The sequence below is a fragment of the Phalaenopsis equestris genome, unplaced genomic scaffold (genome assembly GCF_001263595.1).
Source record: "Phalaenopsis equestris unplaced genomic scaffold, ASM126359v1 Scaffold000329, whole genome shotgun sequence".
Taxonomy (NCBI): domain Eukaryota; kingdom Viridiplantae; phylum Streptophyta; class Magnoliopsida; order Asparagales; family Orchidaceae; genus Phalaenopsis; species Phalaenopsis equestris.
This window is the reverse complement of record NW_018164771.1, coordinates 161,250-180,569: the sequence shown is the minus strand read 5'-3', so window position 1 is coordinate 180,569 and position 19,320 is coordinate 161,250. Positions and strand designations below refer to the sequence as shown.

The 19,320-nt window shown below is 34.2% G+C and overlaps 3 protein-coding genes across 3 annotated transcripts in view; 2 read left to right on the top strand and 1 right to left on the bottom strand.

Moving 5' to 3' along the window:
* Nucleotides 1-9,962, top strand: part of LOC110025761 (uncharacterized protein At1g04910-like) — a 93,469-nt gene extending 83,507 nt beyond the window's left edge. Inside the window, exon 10 of the mRNA XM_020726407.1 lies at nt 9,597-9,962. Coding sequence (XP_020582066.1) covers nt 9,597-9,908 — 312 coding nt within the window. The 3' untranslated portion in view covers nt 9,909-9,962. The remainder of the gene's footprint in view (nt 1-9,596) is intronic.
* A 1,769-nt stretch (nt 9,963-11,731) lies between these two features.
* Nucleotides 11,732-14,695, bottom strand: LOC110025763 (putative pentatricopeptide repeat-containing protein At1g56570). The gene is given in 3 exon segments (XM_020726414.1): nt 11,732-13,754; nt 14,143-14,499; nt 14,501-14,695. Coding segments are annotated over 3 exon segments (1,704 nt in total). The 5' UTR covers nt 14,675-14,695; the 3' UTR covers nt 11,732-12,581.
* A 4,316-nt stretch (nt 14,696-19,011) lies between these two features.
* LOC110025760 (CRM-domain containing factor CFM2, chloroplastic) overlaps nt 19,012-19,320 on the top strand; it is a 56,030-nt gene continuing 55,721 nt past the window's right edge. The window contains 2 exon segments of the mRNA XM_020726406.1: nt 19,012-19,289; nt 19,292-19,320. The exon segment at nt 19,292-19,320 is cut by the window's right edge and continues 435 nt beyond it. Coding sequence (XP_020582065.1) covers nt 19,094-19,289; nt 19,292-19,320 — 225 coding nt within the window. The 5' untranslated portion in view covers nt 19,012-19,093.

Here is a 19,320-nt window from a genome sequence, read left to right as displayed (position 1 = left end):
GTAGAATTCAAGTTGGTTGGTTGAAGTGGAGGAATGCTTCGGGCCTTTTGTGTGATAGAAAAGTACGGCTAAGACTGAAAGGAAAATTTTATAAGATGGTGGTGAGACCTGCAATGCTCTATGGCGTTGAATGTTGGCCTTTAAAAGAGAAGCATAATAATAAGTTAAGTGTTGCCGAGATGAGAATGATTAGGTGGATGAGTGGCTTTACACTTAGAGACAAAATGCGGAATGAATATATTTGTGATAGGGTTGATGTAGCTCCTGTGACAGACAAAATTAGAGAAAGTCGTCTTGGATGGTTTGGTCATATTAAACGTCGACCATTAGATGATCTGATTAGGAGAGTAGATGTTTTAGATTCGACTTGTGTTAAGAAAGGCAGAGTTGGACTTATTGTATTAAAAATGATTTTAATTTACTAGAACTAAATGAAAATATGACACTAAATAGGACGCAATGGAGAAAAAAGATTCATGTAGCCGACCCCACGTAGTGGGATTAAGGCTTTGTTGTTGTTGTTGTTGTATGCTCAACCTATGATCTATAGCCATCTAAAATTTATGGGGAGATTTATAAAAAAGGGGAATTTACATAGTTACCAACCAATTCCTATGTATTTACATATCTAGCACCTAAAATTTACTTTTTTACATTAATACCACCAAAATGTTTCATATCACATAAAAAATACCACAAATTTCAACTTTTAAATAGTGAAATACACATTTTCATGCATAAAAAAGGTGGCATGTATGTAAAAATTGAAGCTTAGATGTAGATATGTACATACATAAAAATTGAGTGGTATGTATGTAAACCTTTAAAACATAAAACCTTCCGCAGTTTTCTCTTTTTTAAAAGGAAAGTTCAACTAAGACTCTTAAAGTTGGCTTTTATTTATTTTTTAATATTTTGGTTTTATTATATTGCCAGGTCCCAAGTCTCGAATGCGATGGAGGGTTGCATTAGGTAGTCGACAACCAACATAAATTTTTTGTCAAAAAATCATGATACAAATCTTTTAAATTCATGTGCAAATGCTAGGGCATCCTCCGGAAGCGATGCACTATATGATCATAATACAAGGAAAAGTGTGCAAGAGCCACCGCACCGACGCCCGGGTATAGTGTCAAATAAGCAAAGGTTTCGACATTATGGTCATATGCATGCAAAGAAATTAGTGAATGAAACTAATATTAGGATAGGTTCTTTGAATATAAATAATCTCACAGATAAATTAATGGAATTTGTAGATATTATGGTTCATATGATGATAATCATCTTATGTATTCATGAAACTAAATGGGTTAGAGAAAATGCTAAGGAGATTGATAGCTTAAATTTTAAACTTCGGTATTTATGTAGGAGTCGTATTGGAAATGATGTATGTGTATTTATAGATAAGAGTTTGAAAAATAATATTGTAAAAATTAATAAGATTGGAATTATAACCTTAAAGATTATTGTTGATACTAAGATTTTAAATGTTATAAGCGTTTATGTTCCTAAAATATGTTTAGATATAGGCTCAAAAGAAAAATTTTAGAATTACTCATAAGAATTAATATAAATGATTCATCTTGAAGAAAGAATTTTTATTGGAGAAGATTTAAATGAATATATTGATAGAGTGGTAGAGGATTTAGAAATATTCTTCATAATTGCAGTTTTCGAGTAATTAATTAAGAAAGTAGAATCATATTAGATTTTGCTTTAGCTTGTGATTTTATTATTACTAATACTTAATTTAAGAAGAGAGATGAACATATTATTACTTATAAGAATGGATTCAATAAAACACATTGATTATTTTCGCACGAGAAAAAGAAATCGTTGAGAATGTAACAATTGTAAGGTCATTTCAAGGGAAAATTTAAGTAACATAAATTATGAGTTCTGAATTTTATGATGAGTTGTAAGATAAATAATATAATGAAACATTGTCATATATTCAGATCGGGGCAACTAAAAGACAAATAAAAATATTTTTACGAGTAAACTTTAAGATTTCAAGATTTGAGATGTTAATGAAGAAACTAATTCTATGTGTGATAAAGTAATAAATGCTATTAAAAATGCGACAAGAGATGTACTTGAAGAATAAAAAAATATATATAAATAAAATAGTTGTTGAAATAATAATATGCAAGAAAAGTTTAAATATAAAAAGTTGTGTTATAAAAATTGGTTTGAATGCAAAAGCTTAGAAAATTGAGAAAAATATATGGTGATCGTAGAGAGTATAAGAGAACAATTTGTGAGGCTAAAAATTCTGTTTTTAGTGATCTTTAAAATAAATTAGAATCTAAAGCGGGTGAAAAATATATGCATAAACTAGCCAAACAAAGAGAAAAGTAAATTAAAGATTTAATTCAAGTGTAATGAAGATGAAAATCAAAAAATGTTTTTTTTAGAAGAAAATATTTAACATAGTTAGGTGAGATATTTTGATAAATTTTAAAATTAAGTTTGAAAATATGATCGACCTTAGTGATCTTGATATTGTTAAGAATAATAAAACATTTTATTTTTTACTGTCGCATTAGTAAAAAAGAAGTTCATCGGCTTTAAAGAAAACTAAGGGTGAAAAATCAGTAAGACCTGATGATATCTCAATTGAAGTATGAAAATATTTAGGAGATTTAGGAGTTTCTTGGCTTACTAAACTCTTTAATATTATTTTAAAAACTTAAAAGATGTATAAAGACTGGAGGAAGAGTATTTTGGTCCCCATTTTTAAGAATAAAGGGGATACACAAGAGCAAATTATAGAGAAATTAAGTATAGAGAAATTAAGTTGATCTGTTATATTTTAAAATTATGGGAGAGAGTAATTTAACATATGTTAAGACGTGATACAAAAATTTCTCATAATGTATTTATGTTGGGTAGGTCTACTATAAAAACTATACAATTATTGAGAGGTTTGATGGAGAAGTACAAAGAAAGGAGAATCTACATATGATTTTTATTGATTTAGATAAAAACTTACAATAAAATTCCAAGAAAAGTCCTTTGGAGAGTTGTAGGGAAGAAATGTGTTTATAACTTATATTTCAGTCATTAAAGATATGTATGTTAGAGCTTTTATTTGTGTTTGAACAGAAAAAGGATTGTCCAAGCATTTTTCTATTTCAGCTGGATTACATTAGGGATCGACTTTGAGGCCATATCTTTTTTGCTTTAGTTATGTATGCTCTTAATGGGGCATTTACAGGAGGATTTACCTTGGTCTATGTTTTTCGCTGATGATATCCTTCTTGTGGATAAGACTAGAGAAAGAGTACAGGAGAAACTTGAATTTTGGAGGTTTGCATTGTAGTCTAAAGGCCTTCGTTTGAGTAGATCTAAAACGAATATATGGAATGTAATTTTAGTAGCAGTAGCTCTAGTGACAGAGTTGAAACTATGGGTGATCAGACCATTAAAAGGCGTGAACTTTTTAGATATCTCGGGTATTTTGTTCAAAGTAATGGTGATATAGATGTGGATGTTATTAGTAGAATTCAAGTTGGTTGGTTGAAGTGCAAGAATGCATCCGGCCTTTTTTGTGATACAAAAGTATCCCATAGACTTAAAAGGAAAATTTTATAAGATGCTAGTGAGACATGCAATGCTCTACGACGCAGAATGTTGGTCTATAGATGAGAAGCATAAAACAAAGTTAAATGTTGTTGAGATGAGAATACTTAGGTGGTTGAGTGGCTTGACACTAAGAGACAATATGCGAAATAAATATATCCATGATAGGGTTGGTGTAGCTCCAGTGGCGGAAAAGATTAGAGAGAATAGTCTTAGATGGTTGGTCGCATTAAACGTCGACCATCTGATGATCCAATTATGAGGGTAGATGTTTTAGATTCAACTTATCTTAAGAAAGGCAGAGGTGACCTAAAAAGACTTGGGCATATTGTATAAGAAATGATCTCAATCTATTAGAATCAAATGAATATATAATACTAAATAGGACGCATTGGAAAAATGTATTCTTGTAGCCGACCCCACTTAGTGGGATAAAGGCTTGTTGTATATGTTGTATGATTATAGTATTTTTTTAGTTCCATTTCATTGTAAGTAGTAAACTTTACTAAATAACTATTTTTGATACCAATTATATTTTTATCTTCCCCGCATGCTTGCTACAAGCCATAGCCACTATCTACCTATTCCAACTGTCCAAAACCTAATTTCTTGCACCGCTTCGGTCTTTGAATCTGGGTTATTGCTTGAAAGTATTGTTTATTACTTACATATGGTTATTAATGTATGTGGTAATGATCGGATGCAATTTTTCAACAACCAGATGCCATTAGACAATAGTAAAATTGAGGTTTAATGAACGTACATTAATAATTAAATATTGTTTCTCAGTATCTAAATGTAACCAAAAAGTAATCCAATGATGGGAAAGAATAGGGCTTAAAAATATTTTTTGTTGTCTGAAAATAACTAAGTTATTATTTATAAAAAATACGACTAAAATAATAATGAATGTCGACTCAACTATCTTAGATGAATTCTTCTTATTAAAAAAATATTGGTATCAAAATTATAAACAAAGTAATATTGTTAGGGAATTTGGATCAAAGAAGAAACTAAGTTATGCATGATAGGTTAGTAGTCAATTTTATTTTAAACGTATAAAGTTCACATCTATGGTGAGTGTCAAACTTAGCATTTCTAAAAAAATATGTTTCCAACTATATGATGTAGGAATAAACCAAATATTTTTATATGTTTTAAAAATCTCCTCATATGGGTGCTCTCCATTTCAACCATCTTTTCCTTTTGAATGAAGGTTTTTTAACACATCAATTGTTAGGCACAAAGAGCACACTCTCTAAATTCTTTAACTATTGTTCAACTTGCATTGAAAGCATTAAGACTATTGGTTTTGATACCACTTGATAGAGAGTGAGAACAAAATGAAACTAAAGCTGGGCATGATATGTTAATGTCCATATTTGTTTCTAAACCAAAATTTTAAGCTTATTATGAGAGTCAACTGCTAATATTTTTACATTAAAATATTTTAAACTATTCAATCTAAGGGTAAACCAATATTCTCTCATATATTAACAAATAGATTATCCTGTTTTTAAATAACCGCAATCAGGATAGATTTACTAAGGCGTGGATGCTTTGGTCACTTACAACTCTGACGTTTACTTGGAGTTTATTTTAAACTTAATGTTACTAGCTGGGTTCCAATCAAATTTTATATCATTGCATTGGTGTTTTAGCAACTTACATTATAAATCTAGATTTTGTGGCAGCTTGAGCAGCACTAATTGGGTTGTAATCCTACTTAGGATTTGAGCAAGCCTAATAGGTATGCTTAGATTTGTGGCTATCCAAGCTCTAATGCTTGCGAGTATTCTTTGGATTATTATATCTTTAGTAAAAGAGAGACGACTGATTGGTGTAAACTAGCTGACATGAGAGGTGAAGTTCGCAGAACCCCCGGAACTCGTGTTTTCATGTTTTCCGCAATTTCAGCATGACGTGGGAGCTTTTAGTGCCGGTGAATTCTGCATAGTCACAGGATTTACGAAATTCCACAATTCTACGATTGCCAAAGCTAAGAAACATAATTGCGAGAGTGGAACTGGCAGGATTGCTTTATTTCAACCAATATTAATTCATTTTCTGATTTATTTCCTTTTTTTCATTTTTAATTAGGGTATTTTATGTTAGGAGGCTCTTTATATGCTCGTTTTTTGTTTTTGATGTACTTTTAGCTTTTGTTAGTTGTAGAGATTTTATTCTTATTTTTTGTTCTTTGGAGTGTTGTATCATCTTCCTTGCAAGTACTGTATCTATATCTTACTTAGGAACGGGTGGCGAATCCTCCTCGCCATTTGTATCTCTTCAGTCATCGTCCGTGCCGCTGCTTTCATTCGGGATAGCTGTCAAACGGCATTTATCTCCCTCAAAATGTTGACCGCCCTTATTATCATCCTCTTGTTATTCGACAACCACTTCCCCGCTAAATCCGCTTCCCAAACACCTTGTAGGAGCCGTAGAATGGTATCACCCGCTCATACCAACGTTTCAACATTTTGTTACTAATTTGATATTGTATCGTAGCCTATGAACTTGCAAGGATGGTGACAACCTTCGAACATATGAGTGGGCATTAATTTTGGAAAAAAGTTTTAAAAATTTGTCATTTTTTTAATAAAAATTCTTAAATGTAAAAAATGGCAAATGAAATTATTGAACTTGGAAATTTTTTGCTGTTTACAAAAAGAAAATAATTTGGGTGTTTTATCTGTTTTTTAATAAAATTGTTAGAATCTATTTAATCTGAGCATTAACAACAATATATAATATTAATTGCATCATAAGTATATGAGTTTGATTTACCATAAGCATTGTGATTATTAGGATGGTTTTAACAAGACAATAAATCTGTCACTTATCATCATCATTGTTGTCATCATTAAGAATCTTATCCATATATTTGAAGCTAATTCTGCTCTTTACCTACTAATAAATATTATCACATATTAATTACGTGGCATCTTCATACATCTTATTGATCGTTGGGATTATAAAAAATCTTCATTTAATTGCATGATTTTTGTTGCAAAGAATACATCTCAAGGCAATGTATGACTATATCAATGCTTTTTGATCTACTTTGATTATATTACTATTAAGTTAAGCTTTAGACCACCTCATCATCACCATAGAAAAGATTCAATGTGTCATACCATGTTTGTGGACACAGAGAACACTCAGAAATGAGTTTAAATAACCCAAATATGATCAGAGAGAGAATATAGCTTGAACAAGGCTAGGGACATGCTTGGGCCATCACCCTCTTTCCTCGCATGACCAAGTCTCACGAGGAAAAAGGGTTGACTATGAGGGTAGCTGCTGGTGCCACTGTCACGATGGAGACTTGTAATGTTCTCTCTTGTTACTCTGCAATCTGTTCAGAAGATTTTGATTTATTCAAGCTATTATGCTCATGATATTCCACTATTTTGTGAGCCATTCGTCTTAAAATATTTGTTTAGAGGAAGGAGTTGTTCTATGTTAGTTTTGAGCCATTCGTTCTAAGAGGCAACACACTTATTGGAATTGTTTCCACAAATTCAACTATCGAAAATTTGATCTATTACCACTATATTCTTATGATGTGTCACATGTAATGTGATCTATTATAGATCATTGATCCAGGACATCATTATGGAGGCCTCTTTTAGACTGTGCCGCCTCTAGCTGCTTGGCTCAAATCAAGTTAAAAGTCATTGGAATGGTGAGCTCAACGGCAACTTTATCTTGTCATAAATTATGGGAGATTATGATCTCAATATGTTGTTTATAGCTATAACAAAAATTCTACTTAAGGATCAGAGTATCATTTATGAAGGGTGTAAATAATGCTCCTTTTCAGCTTATTTGGAAGCTTTTTCTTTATATGATCGAAAGAGGCTTGGAGATTCCTCGTCTCTAATGATACTCATCTTTTCCCACTATAAGAGCATCCTTGACACTCCTTACATGGCAAAAATAATTGTGTTGCCCACTGCTGCCATTCTATCCATATGACTAAATGTTATTTATTTTTTACAAAATAGAGACAATAGTTTGACTACATGAGGGTTTTTCATATAAAATTCATTTTCTATTCTAATGTGTGCGCTAAGAAGTGCTGAACTACGATGAAAAATGTTCATCAGTTCCTAATTGTTTATAAAAAAATTTCGCAACATACAACATTTTGGTGTTTGTGGGAATCCCCTATATTTTTTTATGAGCAATTGTTAGCATCATTCATATATGTTACAAGGACTTCAACATATCTTGTTCGAATATCCTTGATTAATCAGCTCTCTTCATTTTCTGTCCTTAGAAGTGAAACACCCAAATTATTATTATTTGAGATCAGCATTTTGTTCGACCTTCGATGAATGATGACAATCTCTTGAGAATATCTGCCACATTGAGGAGTAAATCAAAATAAATTGGCAAACTCGGCTCCACCTAGAAAGGACATTCACATTGGTATATTGGTAATGGTTTTGTCTAGTTAGTGTCCTTCCATTACCATTAGTAGTATTGTGTGTAGTTCTGTAGAATGCATCCCCTTAAACCCATGGGTGAATTCATGTGTCATGCCAAAAAGATTAGTTCGACAAGGCCAAAGCCCTCAGACTAGGTTTTTATTATTGGAAACCATCAATAACACATCTTGAGAGCCCATAAATGAGTCTTGAGAAGTCATCTAACAATGGATTAATTCCTGGTTAGTGAGAATCCTTGAGAGGGCATATAATTCTATGACAATGTTTGCATCTTTTAATATACTCCATAATGCATAAGATCCGATCGTTAGAACCATGTATACTTAAAATGATAAAAGATATTCATCATCTGTAGAAGTTCAATAGAATACTCAAGGCTGTTGAAGCATCTCACTAAATAGGATATATATTTCATTTGAGAAGAGTCCTGACTTGTTTTGTAAGAGTTATTTTGGATTGGAAAATGACTCCACTCATAATCCTAAGGTAATGACTATGTCGGTTGTTTAACTTGTGGCTATGATTAATGAAGTTTTGATTAAAATTATGACGGATTGTTGGCTTAGTGGAAAATCAAGGATTATGTCGACAATACAAATATATTTTTGATCTCATTTACACGTCTAAAAATAGGGGGTAATTTTTGAGATTGTAAAAGAATTCATAATTTTTTCACAAACCACGGTGTCTCAACCTCTAGAAAATATTCAACATGTAGTATTGAGTCTGTTGGTATGCAACCCAATTAAATGGTGGTTCAAACAATATACAAATGATTGGGAAAAGTCGAATTGGATCAGTCAATGCTAGATCGGCTCAACTTGGATGGTTCATCTCTATCATGTTAATAGAGAGAGATTAGGACACTGGTGCAACCCTAACGATGCGAGCTACCTATTGGTGGCCTCCAAGTGCACTAACATGGCAATGTTATTACACTAATACAGCGTCAATTCGCAACCGTTTATCTCAAAAAAAAATTATTTTGGTGGGAGGAGTTGATCATCATAAAAAGGCTGAGATTTTGTCATCAATTTTGACTGAGGAGTTCATTCAAGAGGTTTTGATCTGATCAAAATGTTTTCTGTCAACCTAATTATTAAAAACTTGATCATCACCAGTAATGCACTCATGAGATAATTAACTACAACTTAGTATACTTAAATCATTAATTTCAAATATCAATGGAGATTTCCATTGCTTGCTGCAGCTGCCAGAACACTTTTAACTGCCAGGTTAGCTCGTGCTAAACTTATGACATCAACCCTTAATACTAAGTTTTTACAGAGGAATAAAACTTCAATGATTGGACAGTCCCCCATGATTCTTCTACATAAAAAAAATCCATGTCACATCAAAAATACCACCATCACTATTGAAGTGAAATGCACCTTTTCATGCAGACAGGCTTATGAGGTATTAAAAGCGCAAATATCAAACTTTGGGTGTTACATATTGTAAATACATAAAATTATGGTATGCATGTAAATTTTCCTTTAAACTAATGTCAATAAAATATCAAATCCCTGAACTTATCTCAATGCTTTTCTGCAGTTAGCTGCCCTGGACTTCATTGTATGTTCTGCCGCTGATGCATTTGCCATGACAGACTCTGGAAGCCAATTATCCTCCCTTGTTGCTGGCTATCGCATATATTATGGGGGTGGCAAGCACCCCACCATACGACCAAATAAGCGCAGATTAGTTACCATTTTCGCGAAGAATTCAACTATAGAATGGAAGCAATTTGAGGTAAGAGTTAGGAAGACGGTGAAGCAGAGTAAGAAGGTTTACGAAAGGCCTGTAGCTAGAAGCATATACAGGCATCCAAGATGTTTGCAGTGTATGTGTTCAGTGGATGCATAGCATCTGTATTTTGTTTCTTTTCTTAAATCAATTGCTTGATATTTGGGGGATCTACTTATACACCACACAATTCTTACGTATTTTCGTCTCTAATGCCTATACTTAAATATTCCTATTAACACTCAAAGTTTTAACATCACATTGAAAATATTATTTTTACTCATTTTTTTTTAAGTGGGTATATGTTTCATGCATAGTTTTTGATGCGAATATGTCTCTAGAATGGTATATATGAAAATACCAAATTTTAGGTGTTAGATATGTGAGTACATAAGAATTGTGTGGTATTTATGTAAATTTTTCATTTTTTTTAATTCTTTGAAAATGTGTGTAATTTCTTTGGTTTTTTTATTGGCCTGGGAACCATGAGTTGATTCAGATATTTCTCCCTCGATTTAAGTCCCATGTTTCTGATTTGCATTCTTTGGTAGTCATAAAGTTGTGTTTATTGGGTGAGTTTGACAAGACAATATGAAAATTTCTGTATGTTTGGAGGAAATTGTAGTTCTCCACATTAGATAATGGGGTTTACTGATTATATTGTTGTATTTGTATGATTCCTATTTATTTTTTGGGGAAATTAACATGCATATCACCAAGTTCTTATGTATTTGTGTATCTAACACTCAAAGTTTGATATTCATAAACTTATGCAAAGGACTGAATATGCAGCTTATTGAATAATTTGCTGATAAACTGATTAAAATAATCTGTTGATAAACTAGGTGCGATAGCTACTACAAATTTCTACAAATTTTTATTTAATTTTTATTTTTTTGGAAAAGCTAGACCACAACCAGAAAGCTGCCACCGCACCTAAATAGGTGCGGTGTGAAAAAGTTGTTTTCAGCGTTTTGAAAATGTATAAGCTACCAAAACGCAGTTTACCCAAACAAGTCAGATGTGTTTTCAAAACGCCACCTCACCAAATAAGCTGCCCCAAATAGACCCTAAATTGGATTTGCATGTAATTTGCAGGGATACTTTTTTTTAAAAAGGGATTTATTGTTGGGTTTTGAATATCAAGTGAATGTTGGAAGCTTTTTTTTAAAGAATAACAAGAGATTCTCATCAAAATAGAGGAATTGCACGAGTGAAAATAAAGATTTATATTTGCCATTCAGAAAAAAAGGGTGTATTTACATACATACCACCCAATTCTTTCATATAACATCAGAAGTAGCATCATTTTAACTGCTCAAAAGTGAAATACACCTTTTCATACATAGATAAGATAGTATGTAAGTAAAAATCGAAGTTTGGGTGTTTGATACTTGAGTACTCAAGTCTTGATTGTTTGTAAATCTTCCTTGACTTAATAAACCCTGAACAAAGCTGCAAACTTCTTCTCTTCAATCCAACTCATTCCTATCTTGTTTTTATAAAGCACTTCTCTCATAAGCTTCCACATCAGCAAAACAAGCCCATTCACTCTCTACAACATATATAATTGACAAACTTAGCTTCAAATGAGTCATCTTGTGAGAACAAAAACTCAACATTTTACATTATTGTGAATCTTGAAGATCCAAGAAATGTGTCCTGTCTGGAGTCATCAAACTTCCTTCAAATATGCAAAATATATATTTTTCACTAAAGATTTGTCTATTGCAATCATGAGCCCATCATGAGCTTAATTTGTTATCATCCAATTAAGCATGATTTAAGTGGTTAAAGACTAAAAAAGCTAGTAAAAACAAGAAAGAGAATATAAAAAAAAATGGAATATCCCAATTTATCATAAGCTTCCTTCACAAGTATTTATACAAAGTTTTGATATAATAGCATGGTGAAACATGCAAAAATATACATATAGGGTAAAGGTTAGAACAAGTTATTTCATGACATATCATAGAATTCTTTCATAAGTAAATAGAAACAAGCTCTAGTGCTTCTTATTGGATGAAATCATAAAACATGGAACTCAAAGCACATTAAAAATAACAAACCAAATCCAAGTCAACTTGATTCTATGGTCAACATATCTAAAGATGTAAGAATCAAATCTGACTTATCAATCATGAGCTCAACTAAGTCAAGGCCCAAGTAAAAAGTAAAGAGTCTATGGAAGAAAATATCGAAAGAATCTTTATAATAGTGAATAATAAAATATAAGTAGATTAGGGAGGAAGAGGGAGATGGAGGAACAAAGTTGCTCTATAGGTTGGGTGGCATTTGAGCTTCTTAAAAGGGTTACCAATAGGTACATACTTGAACAAATTACTAACTCACTATTATGGACATTTCTAGTCAAGGATTCAAAGAAATTCAATCAATCATTTGCTCTGGGGGGAAAAAATCTAGGTCTCGATGAAGAGGTATGGATTTGAAACCACAGAGTATGAAACCTCCATTTTCAATTTTCAATTGAGGAACTACCTTAGTGCAATCATCGTACATCCTGCTTCGGCTTAGCACCTTTTTTTTCGAGGCCATGATAATGCCAACTAAGCAATGTGTTGTAGTTGTTGGTTTGAGCTCTTGTAAATCTCAGTGCCATATAGAGCCTGCCTTGATGAGATGACAGTGTGATCGATGACACTCTTGTCTTGTTGTTCAACTTAAACAGGAGCATCTGCCCAATCCATCACGATTTGTCCATACCAATTGAACATGATTGTTTGATTTTGATAAGGCCAAATAAACTCATGGCTATGAAATGTTGTAAAATACTTATAATCCAACCATCTCCCTATCCATGTGATAAATCAACATCGCCAAGACTTCAGAAGCCAGACTAACACATGGATTACTTCGATCGCTCGCAACAAACCTGTATACTTCATCTCTTACCTCAATCCAACTTATCCCCACCTCTTTCTTACCACCCACTCCTCTCATAAGCTTCCTCATCTCCGCGAACGAAGCCCATTCATTCATAGCAGCATAAATATTCGACACAATAACGTAAGTCTTCGCACCCTTCGGCTTCAAATTCAGTATCTTCCGAGCAACAATGCTTCCCAAATTCACATTGCTATGCATCTTACAAGCTCCGAGAAGTGCCCCCCATAGCGATTCATCTGGCTCAAATGGCATCTTTGCAATCAACTCAGAAGCCTCTGTTAGCCTCCCACTTCTACCAAGTAGATCAATCACACAACCATACACCTCCTTATCAGGATGAACACCATACATTCTTTCCATCAAATTGAAAAAGTTCAAACCTTCCTCCACCAAACCAGCATGGCTACAAGCACTTATTACTCCCATAAACAATATTGAATCAGGTTGGATCCCACAGATCATCATTTCATTGAATAATTCAATAGCCTCTTTCCCATATCCATGCACTCCATACCCAATGATCATTGATGTCCACGACACCAAATCTCTATAACAAATGTTATGGAAAACTTTCTGCGAGTCAGCTATACTGCCACATTTTGCATACATGTCAATAAGAGCATTTGCTATCTGTTGGTTTTGTCCAAAGCCTCTTTGTAGAACAGAACTGTGAACTTGTTGACCAAAGCTTAAAACTGAGAGTTTTGCACAAGAGGAAATGATGCTGGTGAAAGTGAACGGATTCGGCTGAATGGATTGTGAAAACATGTTTAGGAGGAGACGAAAAGTATCAATGGAGTCTGCGCAACTAAGACCGGCTATCATCGTGTTCCAAGTGATCAAATCCTTCTGAGACATCTCAAGAAAGTATTGTTTGGCGTCTGAAAAGCTCATGCATCTTAAGTACATGTCAGTGATTGCATTTGAAATGTGAAGGTTAATGTTGTGCCCCATTTTAAAAGTGGCAGCATGGATTTGCTTGCCGAGCATTAAGCTCCCAACTGCAGCGCTGGCTCGAGCCGTTATGGATAAAGTGAATGGAGTTAATTCAGCTCCCTCCTGCTTCAAAGAAAAAAAAAAAAAAAAAAGAGATTTTTATGGGCATATATACTTCTAGAGTGGTTGCCGATTTCAAGTCGAGTTCCAAAATTTTGGCTCGTAGCTTAGCTCGTTTATTTTGATCCAAGCCAAAATTTGAATTCGAATGATAAAAGATCTTCGAGCTAAATTCATTGAATTCACAATCCTAACATCAGTAGGGTTGTTAACTATCTGATTTTGTGCCAAGCTGGGGTCGACTCAAGAAAACTTCGATCCACAATTTCAGCTCATAGCTCGGCTCATTTATTTCAACCCGAGCCAAAATTTGAATCAATTTTCGAGTGATCAACTATCTTAGAGCTAAATTCAAAGCCCTATATATTCAGAAGTAGGAGAGTGAAGGTACCTGAAACATCCGATGGCACATCTGAACCGCGGCGGCACCATTTCCCCAGCGAACATAGGCGGCAATTATTGTAGTCCACGAAACGGGACTCCTTTGAGAGATTCCATCGAACACCTGGCGTGCGTCAGCAATGCCACCGGGGCAAGCAGAATACGCATCTACCATCGCATTATCGACATGCATCTGGCCCTCAATACCTCGTCGGATAACAAGAGCATGCACTGCGGCTGTAACTCCGGCGAGTTCCATGGCCTTGCAGGCCGTGAGAATGCTGGAAAGGGTGAAGGGATTGGGGTTTACGCCGGCGGAAGCCATGGATCGGAAGCTGGCCCAAGCGTATTTGGGCCGGGCGGTGGGAGCCACAGATCATAGCCGTCCACGAGACGACATCGCGGTCAGGCATTTCGTCGAAAACCTGGCGGGCGTCGGAGAGCCGGCCGCTGTTGCAGTAGGTCTTGATGAGATTGGTGGATGCCGCTAAAGGTGATAGAGGCGAAAGCTGGTGGAGTTGATGGAAAGGTAATTTTGTCATTACGGATAGCCGTAGGGTGCAGCAAGCTGTCTTAATTGTTCTAAAATTGATTTAAATTTTGATTTGATAGCCGTAGGGTGCAGCAAGCTGTTAATTTATCTTAATTGTTCTAAAATTGATTTAAATTTTGATTTCCGTCTTGATTGAATCTAAATAGCCTTGTGTATAGAAACTAGAAAGCGAAGAAAATTGGTCTTCAATGATATTTGCGTAGATAAGACGTACGCAACGCTGCGTACATCAGGGGTTATTCGGGGGGTACAGTGGGGTTATATCCAGGTTATACCCCCTGTAACCTCTGTATAACCCTTGTAAAACTTATTTGTTCCCATGAAATTACAGAAACGCGAAACTCATTTGTAGGTTACAGGTAGGTTACAGGGAAGTTACATAGAGGTTATAGAGCGGTATAACACCGATATAACCTCCATGTACCTCCTAAATAACCCCTGGACGTAAGCAGCGCTGCGTACGACTTATGTACGCAAATATTTTCCCAATGACAGGGTGTCATGTGGCAACTCATACCCGAATAATGTACGTCAGTGAGCAAAAATTGCCAGGTGGCCATGACTTTTGGACCTACATTCTGCATTCGCTCATCAATCGCTGATTTTCCCGCTTCTCCCCCGCTGCGGATTCCTTTGTATTCAAACTGCTATCTTGTTTTATCGACCATAATTTTAAAATGGAGCTTTTTCGGATGCTGCTTTAAACTAAACGAGCCATTTGTTTGCATAGTAAATTATTTAAATTCAATTTATTATATTTTGATGAATCATTCTCTTAATACATCAAAATAAAATTTATCTCACTAATTATATATTTTAGCTAAAATATTTGATTTAAAAAAAAATTCTGTAATTGGCTTGAGACCATTTGAACTTTGGTTTTGATGAACATTTAGTCAAAATATGAGTCTCAATGAGATGAATATATTGAGTTTAATTATGTTGTCGTTATGACATTTAATAACTTAGGAATATTAGGGGATCAATACAAAACATTTCATATATTAAGATTTCTTCCAAGAATATGTACATAAACTAAACTTCCATATATTTCATAGGAGGCTGAGATGAGACCATAAGAATAATCTCATATGCTTCTTAATTAAGGTCTTATATCATTTTTCTTTGCATTTGAAATCTAGATATTTCTATAAAATCATGGTATTACCGTGTGCTTCTATGCTTTTCATTAGTCTTCATTTTATCACAAGTAATTATTACTTCACTTAAGGTCAATACATGGACATGTGGAATAATCATAATCATTATATAAGATATTTTATATACAACTTTAATATACATTGAGTTCTATAATTCTTCACCTATCTTAAACATCCTCATTTTTTTCTTGCATACAAAAGTTGTTCTAATTAATTACTAAATAAAGTTTGGTATTCTTACAATCATTTAAATTTAGAAGTTTGAGCATCCACATATAAATAAATGTAAATAATATAGTAAATATTCTAGATGAAAAACCATATGTAGGGGCTAACGTAGATGAGAAGCATAGAAGCATACGGATGCAAACAAATAAGAGAAATCATAGAAAAAGGAACATACAACGAATGCAGAGAATAAGGAACATACAACGAATGCATATCCATATCTTTCTCTTTTTTTAAGGAGTTGCTGGCTTATTTTTCGTCATATAGATGATCTGGAGAAGAGAGGAATCAGAGAATAAGGAGCATACAACGAATGCAGACAAATAAGAGAAAGAAAGTGATGAACTTTTATAGAGTAAACTTCACTTGATAGCCTAAAACTGTATGTCCGAAACGAGATCGGATTGAAAATTCTTTAGAACATATCTGTGAAGAAAACTTACAAAAACAACGCACAACCAGAGAGTCAAGTGTGTGTGCTTATTTTGGGGTCAAGAGCAACTCCCAAAGGGATGTATCATTTTTATTAATTTTATCTTTATGGATGTCCAATAATACTCTCGATTAAATAAGTCATGCTTACATTTAAGTGATGACAATGTTTATTTTGGGGTCAAGAGCAACTCTCAAAGGGATGTATCTTTTTGATTAATTTTATCTTGGTGGATGTCCAATAATACTCTCAATTAAATAAGTCATGCTTACATTTAAGTGATGACAAGTAGGGGTGGTACAAAGGGAGGTTAACTCGTAGGAACATTCTGCTATTGTTTAAGCTCTCGCTAAGCCACAGAGCAGAAAATTTATCTCTCACATCCAAAATGGGTAACAATTTATTGACAAACGGGGCACATGAAACAACCAGGTCACTAAGACACAGGGCATAAATTAAACATATTTAAGATAAATAAAACCTGCAACAACAATTTGAGTCAATCTTCATATGAAATGCAATGACATCAAGTTTCTTTCTATTGATCTCATCATGAGAACAAAGCTAACACAAAATACTTCATTGTTGGTTCATTTTCGGCTTCCCATGTGAAGAACACAATCATCTTTTGTTTGATTTTGAGGTCATTGACAAAATTTCCTGCCATTGTTTTCACATGTAAGAGCAATGTATTTAATGCATGCAAATTGCAATAACAATACACTTCACCACTTCGAAATGCAATTGTAGTTGTTGATGACTGGCTTGATCTCATATTTGTTTAATACTTGAAAGCAAATAAATCCTACAAGAGGTGTGTAACATTTATAAGTTTAAGCATTTGCTACTTCCCTGGTTAAGCTCAATTAAATATTAGTTTCAAATGTAAGAATACGTGCGTCTTGAGAGTGTGAAACTCATAAAAAAATAAACATGAATCATTAACTTTCAACCAAGAAAAGCAACATTAAGGGTCTATTTGGGGAGGCAGTGCGGTGACGGCGCGACACCATACCACAATTTTTTCTGTTTGGGTAAACAACTTCGTAGCAGCTTTTTCAAAAATATTTTATTGAATTTTTCATTTTCTCACCACTCATGGCTAGGTGGGGTGGTATCTTTCTAGCTACAGTTTGACTTAAAAAAAAAAATTGTAAGAGCCATCACAATTTTTTAAGCATCGGATTATTATTCAACAGCTTCACAACTTCTTTTTAATAAGCTACAACTGCCCCAAATAAACCCTAAGTCACCACTATCTTATTTTGACATAAGCTTTTTTTAGATTAATGAAGAGTGAATGAAACATAATAAAATCCCATTTTTTTTATTTTAATAATAATATACAACTATTATGAGTTTATTTTTTTATAATTTTTTTCCTAATTTTCTTCCACCCAAATTTTTACCATCCAAAGTTGAAACATAGCATTTAGATAATGTACCATTAAAAAGTTTCTCTTAAAACATCTATCATTGTAGAATTTAAAAAGAAGTCGCACCATATACAATGAGAAACGAAGAGAAAGATTAGAACATTGGACGGTGGGTGATCGATCAAGAGCTCGAACAAGAAAAAAAAAATGGCCCAAAAAAACATTCTGCAAGAAAAAATCCCTACATAACTTATAACGAAGAAAAAAATAAAACATGGGTAAATTATCATCAACGGATTTGCACTTAGGTGCAAGATCTACCCTTTCACAGTAGGAAAATTGAGAATCAAGGTATTGCAAAAGGCAAAAGAATAAAAAATCAAGTTGAAGCAAGTGTGAGGGAGAGGACCGACCCTAAGCTCGAATGCACAAACAACGGAGTATGCATAGGAAGGAGGAAGGAGGAAAGAAATGAAGGAAATGAGTTGGGAGAGCGAGTTGATCTAGACAATCAACATGCTATGAGATGATGAGTGACGAAGCCCTGCCATTGGTAGACAAGAAAAATTTTGTGTACGTAAGACGTACGCAGCGCTGCGTACATCAGAGGTTATTCAGAGAGTATTAGGGGGTTATATAGAGTTAGACCCCCTGTGATCTCCCTGTAACCTACCTGTATCTTCTAGTAAGTTCTGCACTTCTGTTTTCATATATTTGTAGGTTGCAGACATGTTATAGAGAGGTTACATTGGGTATAACACAGATATAACCCTTCAATACCCTCTGAATAACTTCCTTAACGTATGCAGCGCTGCATACTCAAATTTTTCTCCTAGTAGACGGAGGCGGCATGAGAGGAAACTGTTGAAATGAAGAAGGTAAAGTTTAGGGCGGTTGGCTCCTTATATCTATACTATTGGGTGGTTGTTCCATAAAAACCCCTAATAAATATATGATATATGATATATTAGTCCATTTTTTATTGTAACGAACAAAATTCCTAATCTTTTTACCCTTCAATGTCCAATTGACATTAGTATAGATATTTTTTGTTTCTTTTTTATAATTTACAATCATTCTACTTATTTTCTCTACCCAAAGTTCTTTATCTACTTCCACAACATTTAGAACAAAATAACACTACCCTTCTCTTCGCTCCACCCTCCCAACTCTGCTTCCATTTTCCAATACTCCATTCCCCGCCTTCTCGAATGCTCCTCTCCATTTCTCACTCTCCTTCACATCACTTTCGCTCACCCACCCCATTCTCTCCGCCCTACTTTCTTCCCGCTTCATCTCTCTGCATCAAAAACCCTAAACCCTGCATACCCTATTGCTGCACTTCTCACCATGAAGCTGCTGGAAAATCCGCCATCCAACGCATCTCCGAGAAGCTCCGCAGCCTCGGCTACCTACCCGACGACTCAGCGGCTGCCGC